Below are 19,916 nucleotides of genomic sequence, written 5' to 3'. Positions count from 1 at the left end.
CACTTTTCCTCCAGCACCAGGTTTTTCTCTTTGTAGAACTGGTAGTTGCTGAGAAATTGCAGTCAGGACCGCAGTGGTGACTGACACTGCCCTGTCAAAAGCAAAACTATGATAAGATCAGGTATGACCTCACTGTGACCTTAGGAGCAATGCAACGGCTTAACAAAGAAATCGATAGTGACTTTATTAGAGATGGCAGATGGGAATTTCTCAACACTCAATTGTGATGGTTCAATGCTGTGAATAGATTCATGATAATGCGCTAGCTTAAAAAAACATGGACGTTCTTAACAAACATCTGTATGCTGTTTAAATTGAACAATGCCCCTTTGAAATTATTATACATTACTGTGGATCTGTACTGTAACACATTTTCTTTTTTCAACAGTCGACAGCACACAAAGGAACTTGTCTTATCAAAATAGTTTATTTAGAGGCTTTTCTCACAAAAGCAAGACATACGTTGTCTCTAAATGTTCCCATTCCACCTCAGACTCCTCCAACAAAAAATGTGACAGAAAACATTGTTTTATCACTTAAGAGCTAAGAAAACAAAACGTTGGAATTTTTAAAAAAGCAGTACTTCACATCAATGTGGTTTATAATGATATGCTTGAAAGGTTCTGAGCTGTGAAAATGACCACTATCCTAAAACACAGCAAGGAGGCGAGGCATTGGTTAAAGAGGGAGCTGGGCCGAGTATGGATGCTTGTGAACTTGGAGATTTGTACAAAGAAACGCTCTGAGGTCCTGTGGGCTGTTGGTACCCTGTAGAGCTGAGCCAACAGTCACACCACTGCACATACAGGAAAAAGGAGAAAAAAATGCAAGAACAAGACAGTAAAAGAGATAGAAACGGCTCAGTGTTCATAGATCTATTATTCACCACACCATGAGGAAAATGCTTCCATTCTAGTGAGGGAACAAAGTGAGCAGCAGGTAAACACAGTACCCCTTTACTATCCTGTCTCTGCATTATGAAGTCTAAACATATTGCACTCCATTCCTGAGACGTCCCTTTCCTTGCCAAATGCCCAGATGACCTCTTCTATTTGTGAGGTAATATGTGGCTGAGACATTAAAAGGATTTTAACGGGAGCAAACTCGGGAACATGGAAGTGATCAATGTTCGAAAAATGAAGCAGAGCCCATCAAGCCCAAGGTGGTTTTTGTGGCAATTACTTCCTGTTCACTCACACAACAGCCTTTATAACCAAACCATACAACATTTTTACATGTCCATTGGAGATTTGAGAAAAAACAAAACAAAAAACAGTCCACCCTGTGACCCTCATGGTTGCCCAGGCAGACTTTGCATGTGGATGAACAGGTTAGGGCTGTGCTGCCATTTATTTGGCAGGAATCTTTGCTCGTTTACGGGCGATGGCATCTTCCACAGCCTTCAGCTGTTTCAGAAGCTCCTCGCGCCGGGACAGCGTGTTGCTGGGTTTGCTAGAACCCGATCCGGCACCCGATGCTGGACTCGGTGTGACCAGCTTGGCCGATGGAGCTGCTGGGCTTTTCCCAGATGATTTGGGAGGTGGAGACAGAGGACGTTTTCTAAGAAGACAGACAGAGTTAAGCGTTATAATTACCAGCCAAGTGCAAATGAGAATACATGACTAAAAACAGGAAAAGAATGTCTGAGAGCCATTCCCTGCATTCACTACTTCCACTGCTGAATCAGCCTTTGTTTAACAACACTTAAGTTAGATGACAGCACACATCATATCTTCTGTTTTAAACGGGATGTTATGTTGATTCATCAACTATTATAAACCCATTCAGTGTTTATCTACATCTGGGTCTGTTTTAACTGTTAAACTCTTTAATCCTAGTTGTTAAAGCTAGTTATCCACTAACTTTAGTTATAACTAGATCCCTGCGAGTTTCAATAAGTTCAATATAAAACTTTGTCAGCTTTAAAGTAATTACATACAATTCTTAATATCACATATTTAATAGGTTAAATATAGAATCAACCAACCAAAATCAGCCATCTATGAATTAATCTTTTAACATTACAATGATTCAAATACTTTTTAGTCTTTAGACTGCTAACCAAAGTAAAGCAGTTTAAGCAGTAATTGTGAGCTAAAAAAAGGAAAACGCAAACAAAAAAAACCCCTCTATTTGCATATCAGTCAATGACAAGCAGAAACAATTCTCAGTTTTCAGAAACTAGAAGCAGTTTTGTGGAAGCTTTTTTTCCATTTCTGGTTAACTGTGCAGATTGAAAACAGCACCTGCTGAGCATCTAATGAACTGTTGACACTGTCCCTGAACCATTTTAAAAATCTTTTGATCAAAAGCCTTTTGGTAAATTAGACTACTGAACAATGTTGATATTGTTTATGATACTGGCCTTTCAGTTAATTAAACAATTACTACTATTCAGGTATACAAAAGTTTAACAATGCCTATAGCATAGTACAGTATTTGATGCTTATTCACCACATAGTAAAAATGATTACCTTTTGCATTTGGGACTGTTGGTCAGACAAAACAAGGAAATGGAAATTGTCCCTTTGATCTCTCGATTTTCACAAGTCTGTTCAGAGTTTCACTAAGGCAATTCCCTGGCCCCAACATAACCCTCTCTGTTATTTCTAACTCATGTGTGTCTGCTGACATGCCTCAATTTTGCTCATCAGCTACTGCAGGCTAAAATAGTTAACTAGTGTATATGACCCAGGTTAACCTTGCTGTGTAGCTGGTAAAGTAAACATTACTATCTCTTCATGTTGGAAAAAAACAAACAAACTTGCCACTGTCTCTTCTTTTTGAACTTTCCTATTTCCAAAACCAGGAAACAACTTAACGGGAACATTTATACTGGATGTCCAAAGTGGTATGACATGAATCCATACATTATTCATAATGGAAGTCACAATGAGAGTTTCATGGTGGACAAAACAAATTGTTATTTCAATTCTCTCATTGGTTCTGCCTCTGTGTTCAGTACAGTTCAGTACAAAACAGGGTGCTTGATAACACAACGGAATTATTTCATAGAGGGGATTTTGCACAAGAGACAATGCATTCTACAACACGTGCAGGGAAGGTTAACTATCTGTGGCCTGTTCCTCATTTTGGCTTATGAAGTTTGCCAGACCACATGACATGACAGACATGTGTTTGGCCTGAGTCACCATGATCACTGCTGCCTATACAGAGGCTGTACAACATAGAGAAAGGTGATTTAAGAAATTCCACAGTTCTAGCTGAATGTCTTTGTCTTCAGTGAAGGTTTAAAAACCACAGGCCTTCAGCAACAATAAGCCACCAACCTGTCTCCCTGTGGGGGCATGGGTCGCCCTCTGGGTCGATCTATTCGAGGAGAAAGTGGGAGTCGGCCAGGTATCCTCTTATCGCGGCCTAAAAAACACCAGATTAAGAGATAATGAGGCAGACGGACTAAACTACATTTAAGCTTTTCATATGAAAACAGTAGGGGTGCAACGATACACAAAATTGATGGTTCGGTTCGATACTTTGGTGTCACGGTTCGATATTTTTTCAATACAAAAAAAAAATGTTCACGCCTTTTTAATTTGTCATTTATTAAAATTATAAATATATATTTTAACTCAAAAGTACAGTTTTTAAATTTAATGTTGCTGAAACAACAAAGTAATAAAAAAAATAAATCTGTCTGATGGAGGAATCACTCATCTTTGGAAAAGAGAGTTTATTACAGAGAAATGTCTCTTTCCAAAATAAAAGCTATACTATACGCTTCTTCTGGGCTATATTCTCAGCAGCATATTAAACATATCAGGTCCCCATAAGGAGAATCATGTGCTAACGGCTGTCTAAATGACTCGGGTAAAGTTTGTAGCATGCATGCTTGTTGTTTTTGTCTGCTTCCGCTTGTCTTTGCACTAGGATGATGTCAGAGTAAATGTGCAGTCATATTCGTTGTGTTCTCACTAGTGCTGTCAGCGTTAATCTGAAATGACGTTAACGCCACAACACGGCAAATCTCCGTTAACGTGTTACCGCGAATCACCCCGTGCGTGGGGCTGGACGGCGTCAACACGTTAACGAGCTAACTGCGCTAACACACTAGTTCCCACCCATGTAATTGAGCATTGCATGGCACATCCAACATACTGTTTTACTTTAGTCCATGAGCTTACCTTCAGGGTCATACGTCACATGAAGACCAAAACAGTTCCAAAGGCCAGATCTGAATGAGGGTGGGGGAGGTTCAATTTGCCATGTTGCAACGAGCTTAGCTACTGTCTTGCTAGCTTGTGCTGCGCTCAGTGGATCTGCGCTCGACAATGCAGCCTAGGCGGAGTAGTCGAACGCAGATCCACTGAGCGCTCAACACAGACAGCATCGACAGAAGAAAAGTTGCTAAAATAAATAAAAAATGTTGTATTGTTCATACATATGCGTACCGAACCGAAAGCACTGTATCGAACGGTTCAATATCGATACGAGTATCGTTGCACCCCTAGAAAACAGGTGCAATTTTCTGGAGCTAATAATGACTGGGCATTCGGGGGGATGTGCAACGATGTGTCTTGTCCTGACTGTTAGATGGTGAACCAGCCCGGCATTCCAAAAGCACCTTCATGCCCATTACTTCTAATGGAGGTCCCTTTTGAGTGTATGGACCTCATTGGGCCATTTCACCAGAGCGCACAAATCATGGACTTTAAAATCTTATTCGGTTGCTCCACCAACCCGTCAGTCTGAGGGTGATAGACGCTGGTCCAAAGAGATTTAATGCCCAATAATTCGTATTGTTCTTTTAGTGTGAGAGACATGAACAGTGTGCCCTGGTCAGTCAGTATCTCGGGGAGATGACCTGAAAACTGAGCTTGCACTACACTCTTTAAAGAAATGGTGCGCAGCGGCACTGCTTCGGGATATCACATTGCACCAAAACTAATACAACGCTAATACAAAGATTTTAAAGTCCATGATTCGTAATTTCATTCATGAAGGATGAACGCAATTGGAATCGCTGGTTAGACCCTCTGTTGTTTACAGGTTCCCCAGTTAATGTTTGGAGTTTTATACCAAATTGAAGAAAACTGGAAGGAAGGAATGAAATTCAGTATGTTCTGGACCTGAGAGCAAAGCTAGACACACTGAGTAGGTTTTCCTGGGAGAATTTGCTCCAGGCGCAGGAATGTTGGCAGCTCCTGTACAACAGAGGGGCTAGGCTCAGGCAAATTTCCCTGGGAGACAAAGTGCTTCTATTTAGTCAGTCATGTTTCTCACCTTTGTCTGGAGACATAGCCATTCTTTTGTTGAGGGGGGAACCTGGCCTGTCTTTGTCTCCAGGCAGGTACCGCTTCCTGTTGCCTTTGTCTCCCTGCTGCTGAAATTGAACAATTCAAACATTCAGGAAAAATTACAGAAACGCAAGAAATGGGTCCATACTGGAATGGAAATCAAGCTCAAGTAAAGAGTCAAGTTGTCTATTGTTTCATGCAAAAATGCAAATAAACTTGCTGAGATGACACTTGCTGGGAGCATAGATACTCTCTATCAGATACAAGAGGAGTGATTGAAGTTGATCAAATTTTTAGGTTAGTTCCTTATTAAGAATGAAATTTGTTTAAAATATTTTCATTAATTTATTCTAATTTTAGGATTTAAACCACAGGCCCAAAAGTGCCACTACTTACATTACGGTTGGAGAAAAATCAGTGTGTTCAAAATGTAAATTTTAGGGTAAATGTGGAGCTCTTCAGTGTGCAGGCTGCAGATCTTTGGCTTTTAAAGAGTTGTTTCAATTCTTCTGATGAGTTTCAGCCAGGATTTAATTCATCATAGCACAGAAACAGCACTAGTGAAGGTTACTAATCTTATGGCCTCTGACAATGGACCGGTCTGTGCTTGGTTTCACAGTACCACCTGACACCACTGAACATTATACTTTGGAGACTGTAACAGACAGTGAATTAATTCAATATTTATTTATTTTTGCGTATTTGTTAGAAACATTTTTTTTTTTATTTTCCTTGAACTGCATACTGTGAAGATGAACGTACTTTCTTCTGTTTGGTTACAATTGGCAATGAGGTGCATTCAGTGTGTCTCTGTTAGTTTGAGTTTCCATGTAAAACGTGATAAAACAGGAATTTATGTATGTACACTCGTATTTGCTGCGTTAATCTTGGTAACAATGTTTTGTTTTTTTTAAACCATGTCTCACGTGATGGTGTAAATCATTTTATTTTCACTGAGTATGTGAGACAGGCTAAAAGAACATGATTGTTTTATGCTTAGGAAACTTGAGATTTCTAAATACAGTTGCTTTCATTTTTTTTGTCCTCACAATAACAATGCTGAGTGATCCTGTTGGTGAGCTTGGAATAACTGATCTGTAAACAAAGAACTTCTCCTTGTGGTAACTAATGGCAGTAACAGAGACTATAATACACCATTTGGTTTAATGGTAATGCATTCCACCAGCTTGAATCATCATTTTTTAGATAGATTCCAGTCTGTAAGCATACTGCTTTTTCTTAAACTCAAAAGCTAAGTGACAAGTTGGTCAAGATTCTTTTCACGCTGTACATACTTTCCTTATACATTTTTAATTAAAAATATTGTATACATTCCATTTATGATGGAGATGACACCCAGTTATGTTTATCAAGCCAGATGCCACACTGATAAAGGTTATAGTTGGGCCTGGATCAGGCGACCCTAAACCATCTATTAGTTATGCTGCAAAAGGTTTGTGTTGTTGGTGAATCTCCATGATTCACAGAGTCATGATGTCTATTGTGTTGATGCTAGTATGGATTGTCAGAGTGCGTCAATAGAGGCTAATTTTCACTTGTATAGATGTCAGAAAGTACATTTTCTTTAAGGACTTATTATTTTGAACATTAAAGGTTCACAAAAAGCCATTAGAAACAAAAAAGGTGAGGTTTTCTGATTGAGATAACCAGACTCCTTTAAATGTAAGAAAGCAGAATATTAACCTTGTTAAGCAGGGTGAGCTTGATGTCTCTGTGGGAACTTGAACTGCCATAGTTTCCAGGGGGGCCCATGGTGCCAGGTGGAGGATGTACTGGGTGCCCCCCCCTGTTACCAGGCCCTGCTCTGGGCAAGGGATTTCCTTCTCTGGGTGGGGGACCAGACTGGTCAATCTTTCTTCGATCTTCTCTGAAGGGTTCATCCTTTTTCGATGGTCTTTCTTTAATGATGAAAAAAGAAATATGAGAATGTCATGTGTGCAGACCCAATGTCTGATTGAAACACATGAGGACTTACACGTAAGCTCCCAGTTTATCAAACCCCACTGAGCAGTCCTTCCCATTAAATCTAACCTCTCTTCTGCCTCTCCTGCAATGTCTTTCTTATCTTTCTCCATCTCTGAGTGATTAGTGGAAGCTAGCTAGCTTTCTTTTCTCTCTCTGTGAAATATAGCAGCTAGACCTTTAGCTAGCAGTACACTGTGCGACAAACTGCACACAAACAGTTTGTGTGTTTGCTGATGTTTGTTGAGCTAATTGCTGCTCTTCAGTAGCACTAGCTAGATGCTGAAGTACCACAACCGCAATTTACGGAAAGAGCTGTCTCTATTATCTGAGGTGGCAGACGTCTTTTAACTCATTCACTGCCATTGACGTCTATAGCCGTCAATTGCAGTGAATGAGTCAATGGGTTTAACTCATTCACTGCCAATGGCTGGCAGTGAATGAGTTAATATCTGTCAGACAATGCTCAGGATTTTCCTACAACCTGTTGTGGCTAGTGCTATATCCTCTATGCCAGGGGTTGGCAACCCTGGGCATGTGTGCCACAGCTGGCATGCAAAGGGTTAACTGATGGCACGACCATAGCTGGACTGGCCATCAGGCATACCGGGCATTTACCCGGGGGGCCCATCGTGATTTTTTGTTTTTACGGGCCGATGTTTTTTGTTTTTTTTGTAACGTACAAACAATGAAAGATAACTCAGTTGTTTGGTGGTGGCTATGGTGGAGCTTTCACAGAGGCCAGCAGGTGGATGAGGGAAAGGGGAGGCAGGAGGAGAGCCCTGAGGCAGCCGCCGGTCCGAGTATCAGGTGAACTAAACTTCAGGTAAGAAGTTATGACCTGCAGTCTATCTGTGTCAGATATAAACCAAGTTTAGCTGGAGTTTATTTTTGTTGTGCTGACTTTTTACAGTCAGTTACAATAACTCATATCGCGTACTAGCTAGCATGACAGAGTTTCTATACAGCTGGGTGGGTGCTATGATGTTACTGATGTTGAACTTTATTTTAGTCACAAGGTTAGTTATTAGAGTTGCCAACCTTTCTGTAAAAAACGGAATCGTCCCGTATTCAGAGAAAATATTACGCGTTTCGTATTGAGGTGAGAAGGAACACAGTTTGTCCCGGACTTCAAGACACAAAGCTGGAGTTATTCTGTGTCTTTGCTGCACAGCTGCCTCGTCTTCTCTCATCCTCTCCCCCTCTCTCTCCTGTTGCTACTTCAATCATGACACTGATCAGTGATCAGCTGATCGGCTTTTCTGTCTTGTTTTTTTTAATCACCCACTTTGCGCTAGAAAGAGGAAACTGCCGGATGTCGCGCTAAACAACAGCAGCACGTTTAAGCTTGATCAGTTGTTGTTAGAATTTATTTAATATTAATTTCTAGTATCAGCTGATGTTTGCTGGAGCCACAGCTGTAAAAGCTGCTGGTCATGATACCGGTTTGGTTATCTGGTGAGAGGGAAACATGAAGATGAAACCAGGAGATGTCCTTACTGAATCATCAGAGCTGTGATGGAGAAACAGGTTTACCTTTTAGGTGACATGAATGAGTTGAAGGGAAGTTATGAACTCTTTCTGAGAGACAAATAACACCAGGATCTGTTTCTAAGTAGCTGACAGCTGGTAACTGTGCAGGGGCGGGTCTAGCAAAGTTTTGCCAGGTAGGGCATTAACAGGGAAAGGGGGGCACAAAGAAATACGTTTCTTTCTTATTCTCATTTAAAATGTCTAGCTTTTAATAAATGATGATCAGAATCTTACAACCAAAGTTTTCGTGATGATGATGTAAAATGTATAGAAATCACACATATACCAACAAGACTACATCACTGTCACAACAGTGTTTGTTTTCATTCAAAGGCTTTATGGCTTTTCCTATAATACCTGGTGGGCCGGTCTCTAGTCAAAATGCCCGGGCCGATTTTTTGTCCCAGTCCTGGGCACGACACGCAGTGAATTAATCTGAGAGGGTGCATTAAAAAAAATAAATGGCGGTGCACATCGCAAATTAGCTCGCATAGACACATTAGTTGTGCTGCTTCTTAATGATGGTATCTTAGCTAACAACCCCAACTACCAGATTCAACTTGTAATTGGCTAAAAATAACTTAGCCTACCGGTGAGAGGGACGTTGCTAGCTGGCAGTTTTTTCAAGCGATGTTGAAATTTCCACATTCCGACACTTCAAATGCTTCAGGAGCTGTTTGCTCAGCGCAGCATCAGCACCACGGAAATACACGGATACAGCCAAAGACTTGAGACAGAATTCACAATGCGTTTTCAGGACTTTCAGGTGTATGGACCAATGTTTTCTTTTCTGATCAAACCAGAAAGCTTTAATGAGCAGCTGGATTTGACTCGCTGGACACAGAGGACATCGAAATGCAGCTGATTGAACTGAAAAGCTCAACTCTGTGGGTCAAGATTTGCAGAACTACGAACACAGCTGGAATCTACAGCTGTGCATGTTCATGGAGCTGCATTTTCACCTGCTGTGCATCACTACCTAACAAGTTTAACTGTCTTCAGAACATTGCAGAGGCCCTATTGACAGTATTTGGCTCTACATGTCTGTGTGAGCAGATTTTCTCTCACATGACTGTCCTCAGGTAGCCGTCTGAATGGTGGACACTCAGTGACCTATTTCTCTGAGTGGGAGACCAGAGATCACATTAACATGTGTATCCCTGTATTAACAAACATGCCATATTGGCCCAGTTTATTTTTCTTATCATTATTGTGAGGAGACCATAAATAGCATTTGCACTTTCTGTTGTATTTGCTGTTATGGAGTTCTTGTTATGGATAAAAATTGTCTTTTTGTGTTTCAAAATAGCTGATAACTATTCGATGATAGCTGCCAACATCTGCAAACAAATACATTTGTATAAAGTTGTTCTATATAGTGTGTAACTGTTAATATAGAGCATTATTAAATTTATTACTAATGCAATCATATTGACTTCTGAGGAAATTGTAGATGGCACTCATCATCAGAAAGGTTGCCGACCCCTGCTCTATGCTGTTGCAATGCTGGGGAAGCAGGTTGAGGGGTCACAGATGCCAACAGACTCATTAAACTGATCCACAAGGCCACTAGCATTGTGCGGATGGAGCTAGGGTTTCACAAGATGATGTCATAGAGGTGGATGTTGTACAAGATAAGGACAATGCTAGACAAAGAGACTAAGATGACCTAAATGTGCATCACAGCGTCATAGGAAATAATTTCTGCCTGTAGAAATACACGCCCATAATAGGTGAGTGTACTTCCTTTTTACCTTGACTGTGTTCAACTAAATCTTTTGTCTCCTTTCAACCATAGTGTTTGTTCTGGCCTCATCTCTCTGTGCTCTCCTTCTTTCCCTCACCCCCCAACTGGTTTCAGCAAATGGCTGCCCCTCCCCGAGCTTGTGTTCTGCTTGGGGATTGTGTCACTGGGGTTTTTCTGCCATTACAGGTCTTTGCATCAGACTGTTGTGAGGAACTGTCAGCTACATAAAAGTGAACTGAATTCATTAATTCCAGTTGTATTTAGTAGTAAACCATTTTTTAACGTTAAGACCAACCGTTTCAGATTTAATTTCGAGCTGTTAGATTAAATAAAATTATACTTAACAAACCTTGCTTAAAATTAGACGTATGAATATGGGCTACGTAAAACTGAGAAAGGTCAAACTTTGGGAAGAAATTGGGGTTGAAAAGAATCAATCTGTTATGTCCAGCAACACTACATTTATGTTTGCATGATAGGCTGTTGGGTCCTGTGTTCCAGTTGAATGGGTGTTAGGTGGCTTGTACTAACCCCTATTCTTGTCTCTTCCATGTGGGGACCGATCGCGTGGAGGCCCTCGCTCCTTGCGAGGGTGATTTGGTGTGGGTGAGTGTGAGCTGGCAGAGGATACTGGGCTGGCCAGGTCGGCATACATGTCATCTGAGTCTGCACTGCGTACAGAGCTGCTGCTGGATGACGCTGATGACACAGACGACACGCTGCTCACACTAAGTGATCTGCAACAAGAATTGACAGGTTGCCCTGTGAATACACAAAACACCATACCCAAACACAAAATACAAAGCTTGAACAACAACTGTCATACCTGGATTTTCTGTAGGATTTTCCAAGAGAGGCAGAGCATGAAAGCAAGAGAAGAGAAAATATAAATTACTGAAATATAAATTACTGATATTAGGTTGCATTGCGAGTAAATACAGATCAATAAGGGCCAAGGCAACAGATAAATAAGATATGATAGTAATAATAGTACTCAACTCTTAACTGGCAAAATGCAGTACTCAGGACAATGACTGTGAATAAGTACCTGGATTTCCTGGATCCAGAGTGTGATCTTGAGAGGGTGCTGGATGAGGATCTAGATCTGGAGCTGGAACCAGTATAACTGCTACCACTTTCACTAATACTCCCACTCATAGTTCTCCTGCAGCACATACAGAGACAGAGCTAAGAATGCAAAAAGGTTTTGTTTTTTTCTAAATAAACGAAAACCAGAGTAAGACAGGAATTTATTCAGTAGCTTTCACACAAGCAGATCATCACCAAAAAAAGAAACCTGAAGGAGAGTACATGCTAGTACATCTAATTTATTATTGACAAATGTTCTCTTGTTAATGTTCATTCTGGGAGACTTATCAAGTCACCACCCTCATTATCATCAAATAAATCATTGCTCATTGATGTATTTTTCTAACTAACATGCTGGATAATCATATTTGCAAATGATGTCAGTGTAGCTGCTGTCAATCGAAGCTCCCAAAATGAAGACCAAAAGTAATTTTTCAATGAGATTTTAAGGATTTCTGTGAGCAAGTTTTAACATTTTTGTGCGCAGAGTTAGGATGGAATGGCACAATGTACAGTGCGAGCTGAAATGATCAGAACTGATTATAATGCAGAAGTCTAAGCCCATTTTAAAGGAAAATAGCTTTTAGTGTGACTGTTTTTAATGTTGCTAATAAGGGTTATAGAAAGCAGACTAATCCTCTAGAACAGGGATGTCAAACTCATTTTACACCATGGGCCACTTACAACTCAGTTTGATCTCAACTGGGCTGGACCAGTGAAAACTTTTATGAAGAAGTTGAACTACACATATAATCCCTGAGATATCTAATATACGAAAAAGTGCAATTTCAACAGTACATCTCAGTTTTTCAACATGATAAAGAAATGCTGTTTTTTAAGATAAATGAAAGAAACCTGTCAGTGACTCTTTGGACTTAGATTGTAATAAATAAATGTGTAAAATTCCAGTGAAGGTTCTGGTAGTTTATTCTGGGGTGGGATTTAATAAGTTTTCTTCGTCCCACTCCTTTTTCAGGCAAGTTTTGTTTTTTGTTTTGTGTATTTTATGTTCAATATAGGTATTTGTTGTGCCTGAAAATGAATAAATAAATGAAATGAAATGAAAATTCTTGTAATGATAAAACAAAGGTTCTGTTAATTCACATAGAATTTCCTTGTGTTAATATTATTATTACTTTACAACAAACAAAAATGTATGAATGACCATTAACAAGGTCTTTATCAGTAGGAAAAGCTGTAAAACCTGTGAAAATGGAGTCAAGGTTATAATTGGCCATTTTTGACATTTATATTTCACCTTTAAAAACTGTTGCCTCGCCTTGTTTGCTGTCACTCTTTTCAGCACAACCTCATAGCTGACTTTTTAGGGGTTTTTTTCTTCTTCTTTCATTTTGACATACTGTTTTAGCACAATGGACATAACATCAACAAAAATGTATCAGTTGGAACATGAGTTCTTTCTGAGCTAAATAGGTGGACACAATTATCTTGCTACTATCTCCCTACTAAAAGTCAACACTGGACAATGTTTGGCTCTTAAACAGCAAATCTTATTCCTCTGCATCACTTTTTCCCTCGTCAAATAAAACCAAAATGCTGTAAAATGCAGTGCAAGTACGGCTGCAGTTACTGATTACGTTTTGTGAGCGTATTCTACTGATTATTCCATTGATTAATTGGATAAGAAATACTTCCTAAATAATAGTAATAACAATAAATAGTATTCATATAAATAATATATTCAATATTATTTAATATTCGATAATGAGCAATAATAGATATTCACCAGAGAAAAGTCATAGGTCTTTCAAAATGAACTGGTCATTGCTTTGTATTTTAGAAATTGAGTGAGCATTTTAGAAATTAAAAGATTTTAAAGACAAAGGCAAAAAAAAAGAAAAAGAAAAGCGCACATGCAATTTAAACTAACGCATTAAAAAAATTGCCTATGCTCTGTCTTTAATTGGAGGTAAAAAGAGTTTTGACAGTATCACATCTCCTGGATGAGGTGGATTTGGTGTATGCTTGGCACCACTTTACTTGTGTGGGTAAGGAGGCGACCACACGCCACATGACCAGAGAGCAGCAGCCGAGTCCTTCCCATACAGTAGGATACAATATGAGACCACCTTTAGCTTTTCTGTTCCATAAATACACTACTTAAAGCGTAGTCACTTACAAGTGATACAAGCAAAAATGAAGTGGTGGAGTCATAGCAAATGCTGTATGGTACAGTCTGTACAAGACGTCTTTGTGACAATTTTGGTAATTAGATTCTAGTAATGCCTTTTTAGTCCTGTACTGAGAACCAGTTAGTGAATATCTGTGAGTATAGCCCCTTTTCCATTAGTACGGATTGACTCGCCACAGTTTTCGGGGGTTTCCATTAGGTTATAGTACCAGGTTCTAAAATGGTGCGTGCTTGGCAGGGTTTCAAAGCGATCCAAGAAAGTAAAACGTGACGTCATCCTCCAATGTAGAGCACCCCTTGCTGCACTCCACAGCATACACCATGTTGATTACTTTATGTTTGGGAATTTTGTCCTTAGAATGAAGTGGTTTTTGTCTGAAGGTGTGGCTGGGTCTAAAGTACACTGGGACGTCGTGCTTGGAGAGGATTTTCCCGAGTTTCACTGATTAACCTGTTACATATAAGGGATGACAATGTTATTCTGTTTGTCATTCTTTTTCTCCCATTTGCCAATTTGATGAAAGCACAAGTGGGATAACCACATTTTTTAAAGACCTTTCTTCACATCTCTGTGTTCCTCTTCTCTTCCTTCTGCATTAGAGCAAATGTTTTCTGCCCGGTGTTGTAGGGACCTGATTACTCCAAGTTTGTGTTCCAGCAGGTGGTGGGAGTCAAAGAGTGGGCACTATTCTGTGTGTGTGTGTGTGTGTGTGTGTGTGTGTGTGCGTGTGCGTGTGTGTGTGGGGGGGGGGGGGGGGGGGGGGGCGCGCTTTGTGTAAACTTCAATGTTGAGGCTTCCAATCTCCTCAATGTGCACAGCACAGTCCAGAAATGTCAAACTATTATCCTTTGTATCTTCCCTGGTGAACTTTATATTTCTATCCAATGAGTTGATGTGAGCAGCGAGGGTTTCTGCTTCTTGGGTTTTGATTATGACCCAGGTGTCATCCATGTGTCTGTACCGGTGACTAGCCTTATTCTGTATTTTACTCAGCCAACTTGATAGTCAAGCTTGCTAGCCTTAGCCAATACTGTAGAACGACACTAAATATAAAACGAAAAAGGTAAATAATAAAAATAAAAGATAAGATAATTCAGAACCCCTGAAACTAATCTTTTATATACAGTTTAATCTAAATTTAAACATCTAGGTGACCAGTCACGCCCATCTATACTCTTTTTAATACTGCAAGTTTAAGTTTAAACCATCGTGTTGAAGAGGCAGACAAAAAATTACACCCCTAGTTACATCATATATATATCGGTTCATCAGAGTGAAGTTAAAGGAAGGGAAGTAAACATAATAACAAGCGCCTGAACTGGTTTTCCTGGATTATTTCCACATGTAACTCAATCAGCCCACAAACTTGCACCCACCCCCACCCCCCCCCCACACACACACACACACGAAAACAGCCTTGCACACACAGACTGTTCTTCCCTGCCCTTTTACTCTTCTTCCGCTTTGGCTGATGTTGCTCTCTCACACACTCTCATAAACAAACACAAACATAAGCGTACAAAAGAGAGGTTTTTCCTCAAACTATGTACCCACTCACTCGCCCACGTGTGAGCTCTATGGTCTTCCCCCAAAGTGGAATACATCTGCATTATCACTTACATTACAAAAATATGCAAATAAGAACACAGTTCTCCTTACTGCAAATGAAACTTTTAAACAACGCCGTTCACTGTTTGTGCACTTCCTTGAAAACGTGAGCAAAATAGACATGGTGGGCCAACATGCTGCCATCCACCTACACACACATGGAGAACATCCAAAATGTTTTATGCTCACTTGAGAATTTGGCAGGAGCCACACATTTAAGTAAGTAACAGAATGACAAATCTAAGTACCATAAGAGTTCTGGAAGGGCCTGAGGATTAATAACTAAGACTAAGAACTAAGAGTTCTTTTTTGTTGAACTGTTGCAGTCAGACTTCACTTAACATACAATTTCTTCTTCTTTTGACTGACATCTTTAGGGGCTGTCACAGTACATCATCTGCTTCTGTCTCTCTCTTTGTTCTGTGTGAAATAAAGAATAATATGGGCTACTCTTGTTTATGTTTGTGCTTTTGCTGGTCATTTCCTTTTGCACCCCCAAAAAAGAAAAAAGAGAGTAAAACAACAGACTTCAGAAAAAAAAAATTGAAATACCTGGAACAGAGTATTAGCTCTTTGGTTTTTGTTTTTTCTTTGCCTTTCTTCCTTGTCATAGTGAACTCTGTCACATTTTTTCCTGTTCAAGCCAACTTTTCATCTAATCATCATTTAACCTAACACAACTGAGACTGCTCTGTTAGCTTGATGAAGGACATGTTATGTGTGTCACAACTGAACCATCCTTTCCCAATTCCCAAAGAAAAGTACCGTATTTTCACGACCATAAGGCGCACTTAAAAGTCTTAGATTTTCTTCAAAAAGTGCGGCGCGCCCTATAGCGCAGTGCGCCCTATGTGTTGTAAGGAGGACGTAGTAGAGAACACCATGAGAACGTTAAAGGGTGAAGTGTGGGCGTTGATCGTATATACCGGGACAATCGCACATACCTGTATAAAAGAACAGGTATGTGCATTATGCAGGACATCGTTGTTTTAACAACCCTGAAAATGGCAAAGAGACACGCTTACGAAGCACAGTTTAAACTGAAGGCCATCAGCTACGCGGAGGAACATGGAAATCGAGCAGCGGCGAGAGAATTTAAGATAAACGAATCGATGGTTCGCAAATGGAGGAAGCTGGAAAACAAGGTCCGGCAGGTCAAGAAAACGCAGCTGAGTTTCCGCGGACATAAGGCGAGGTGGCCCGAGTTGGAGGAAAGACTCGAGCGGTGGATCATCGAGCAAAGAGCGAGCGGGAGAAGCGTTTCGACGGTCACCATTCGGCTAAAAGCAGTTTCACTAGCTGAAGAGATGAACATTGAACATTTCCAAGGAGGTCCGTCTTGGTGCTTTCGTTTTATGAAACGGTGCCATTTTTCCATCCGGACCAGGACTACGATAGCGCAGCAACTTCCAGCGGATTATAAGGAAAAGCTGGCCATCTTCCACTCCTACTGCAGCAAACACATCGGCGACAAAAACATCCAGCCCAGCCACATCACAAACATGGACGAGGTCCCGCTCACTTTTGACATCCCGGTGAGTCACACTGTGGAGAAGAAGGGGACCAGCACGGTAGCGATACGCACAACGGGGTATGAAAAGTCTTCTTTTACTGTTGTGCTTGGCTGCCATGCTAATGGACAGAAACTGCCGCCTATGGTGATTTTTAAGCGAAAGACTTTGCCTAAAGAGAAGTTTCCAGCAGAAATCATCATTAAGGCAAATGAAAAGGGCTGGATGGATGAGGAAATGATGAAAGAGTGGCTGAGGGAGGTGTATGTAAGGAGACCAGGTGGTTTTTTCCACGCATCACCATCGCTGTTGATCTGTGACTCTATGCGTGCCCATCTCACAGCCGATGTGAAAAAACTTGTGAAGCAAATGAACTGTGAGCTTGCTGTCATTCCGGGAGGCCTGACAAAGGAACTTCAACCGCTGGACATCGGTGTGAACCGCCCGTTCAAAGTAAGGCTGCGAGCGGCCTGGGAGCGATGGATGACTGGTGGAGACCACAGTTTCACTAAGAGTGGAAGGCAGCGCCGGGCGAGTTACGCCACAATTTGTCAATGGATTGTAGATGCTTGGGCTAACATGTCTGCTGGCACTGTTGTTCGAGCTTTCGCAAAAGCCGGCATCGTTTCCGAGGAGCCGCACGGCACGGAAAGTGACTCTGACGGTGAAGACAGTGAACCTGGCATGTTTGATGGAGATTTAGCGCAGCTGTTCAATTCAGACACAGAGGATGAGGACTTCGATGGGTTTAATTGATGATAAAAATGTGAGTACCAAACTTTGTTTTGCTCCTGCTTTATTTTTAAATATGCACACTTGTATGCTTGTGTGTTGTTGATGATGACGATTATTGGTAATAAAAATGTGAGTAAGGTACCGAATTCAGGTTTGCTCCCGCTTTATTTTTAAATACGCATACGGTACTTGTATGCGCCCTATGGTCCAGTGCGCCTTATGTGTGTGTTAAATACAGTAAGGGCACACATAACTGAGACTGCGCCTTTTAGCACAGTGCGCCTTATGGTCGTGAAAATACGGTATAGCAACACAGATTCCAAGCTGTGTTTAAATTTTAACATCAACAGATTAATGCAGTCCTCTTATTTTATGCTGATTCATTGACATTGCATTGCCTCATAAATGTCTTGTATCTAGTTAAATGTCAAACCAAATTAGGTGTGCAGACAACTTTTCCTGATTCTTGAAATAGCTTAAATTCCTTTTTCAATGTCATCTTTTTTATTTATTTATTCATTCATTCTAAATAAGAAGCAAAATCCACAACAGGCCCTCCATGGGTTTGTATCCAGGAGCCTCTTGCTACAAAACAACACTAGTAACTTCTCCTAAAGCCAATAATCTTGTAATAGATCATGTCAAATGTATAAGTGTATAACCATTTTTGTGAATTTCTGTGTCCTGTAAAACAAAACAAGCTTTAAGATGAGATGCTTACCTTCGAGGAGGATGCTGCTGTCGCTCCTTCCGCCTGCCTTCCCTCAAGTTGACAGGTTTTCCAGGTTCCCTGGGTGGCAGGGGTTTGACTGCTCCACCAGCTCCTGCACCTCCAGCATCTCGTGGATTGTTAGGAGGCTTTCCTCCATCTGGCAAGGGTTTGGATGGTCTGGACTGCAGTCCCGAAGGCATAGAAGGGCTGGAAGCTTTTTTCATGGGAGGCCTGTCCCTGCGAGGAGGGGGCATGGCATCCTGCTTCAGTGGTATGCTAGGGAAGGAAAAGGGATCTTATAGGTATACAGACAGTAATGGCAGGCATGTGATAGTAGCTAGTAGTGGTGCAACGGATGAAAAATCTCACGGTTCGGATTGGATAACAGTTTTAAGTCACAGATCGGATCAATTTCGGATCAGCAAAAATAGAAAAAAAAGACAAAAATTCGACTTGCCATTTATTTATTTAAGTATTTTTTGCTTATTAAAAAACATTCAACTGAAGACTCATTCCACGCACTTATATAAAAACAAATTAAGGTGCAATATGGACATTATGGACCATGCTGGGCAGCCTCTGCATCCTCTGCACACAGCCATAAAGTCTGTTTAGGGAAAGGTTGCTTCTCCCAAAGTCAAGAACCAGCAGACTTAAAAAGTCCTTTGTCCCACAGGCCATCAAACTGTCTAACTCCTCGCTGGAGGGGAGAGGGAGGGGAAACGGGGACAAAGGAGGGGGGAAAAAGTAGCTGTAGTGCCTTTTCACTGTGCAATAGTTTTTGTTAATATCCAACGGTGTAATAGACTCACAATACTTGAAATGTGCCGTTCCCTTGTATTCTTATTCCTATTTATTGTATTTATGCCTTTTGTGTTCTCTGTATTTATATGGTATATTTCTGCTCACATTCTGCAACTTCTGTCGGTGCTGTGCTACTGGAAACTGAATTTCCCAGAGGAAACCACCCGAGGGATAAATAAAGTTTCATTTAATTTAATGTAATCTATAGGGCAGTACAGGGCTTGTACCTACCACTCCGCTGTGATATAACGAGCGGTCACGGTCACGTGGCTTTCCGTTGCCCTGGAGGTCCACCCATTTGTAGTTAGAAGATGCCTGGGACAGTGCAGCCATAACTTTAAACTTCTCCTGCTCATACCTGCTTGGAACGATCTTGTCGCTGAAGTGGACGCGCAACGAGATATCATAGTGTGGCTCAAGCACGTTCATCACAGTTTAAACCCCTTGTTTTGCACAACGGAATACGGCCTCCCGTCTGCAGCTAAACACCCCAATAGCCCAGTCGGATTGGGCAGCAAAGGGCTGCTTAAATGCCGCAAACTCCTGTACTCCGCTACTTGGACCGCTGACCATAACTACCGCTCGACAGACTGACCACGCGCACCACACACATACTTTTTTTTTTCTTTTTCGAATCTTCGGATCACGTGCGTGCCGAACCGTGGACTGGGATCGGTTCGGAATTCGGATCAATCGTGATCCGTTGCACCACTAGTAGCTAGCATGCAACTATCCAACTATGGGTGGCTGTAGCTCAGGTGGCAGAGCAGGTCAGCCACTAATCAG

The 19,916-nt window shown here is 41.0% G+C and overlaps 1 protein-coding gene across 1 annotated transcript in view; it reads right to left on the bottom strand.

The window, feature by feature from the left end:
* Window positions 1-416: 416 nt before the first annotated feature.
* Window positions 417-19,916, bottom strand: part of zc3h18 (zinc finger CCCH-type containing 18) — a 59,798-nt gene continuing 40,298 nt past the window's right edge. The window contains exons 13-20 of the mRNA XM_085359518.1: window positions 18,336-18,602; window positions 11,567-11,683; window positions 11,345-11,353; window positions 11,050-11,255; window positions 6,960-7,174; window positions 5,242-5,341; window positions 3,291-3,378; window positions 417-1,560 (exon numbers count right to left, since the gene is read on the bottom strand). Coding sequence (XP_085215644.1) covers window positions 1,350-1,560; window positions 3,291-3,378; window positions 5,242-5,341; window positions 6,960-7,174; window positions 11,050-11,255; window positions 11,345-11,353; window positions 11,567-11,683; window positions 18,336-18,602 — 1,213 coding nt within the window. The 3' untranslated portion in view covers window positions 417-1,349. The remainder of the gene's footprint in view (window positions 1,561-3,290; window positions 3,379-5,241; window positions 5,342-6,959; window positions 7,175-11,049; window positions 11,256-11,344; window positions 11,354-11,566; window positions 11,684-18,335; window positions 18,603-19,916) is intronic.

Source organism: Diplotaxodon limnothrissa, linkage group LG7 (assembly GCF_057381915.1).
Source record: "Diplotaxodon limnothrissa isolate DT_005_m linkage group LG7, D_limnothrissa_male_GT1.1, whole genome shotgun sequence".
Taxonomy (NCBI): domain Eukaryota; kingdom Metazoa; phylum Chordata; class Actinopteri; order Cichliformes; family Cichlidae; genus Diplotaxodon; species Diplotaxodon limnothrissa.
This window is presented reverse-complemented; position numbering and strand designations above follow the sequence as displayed.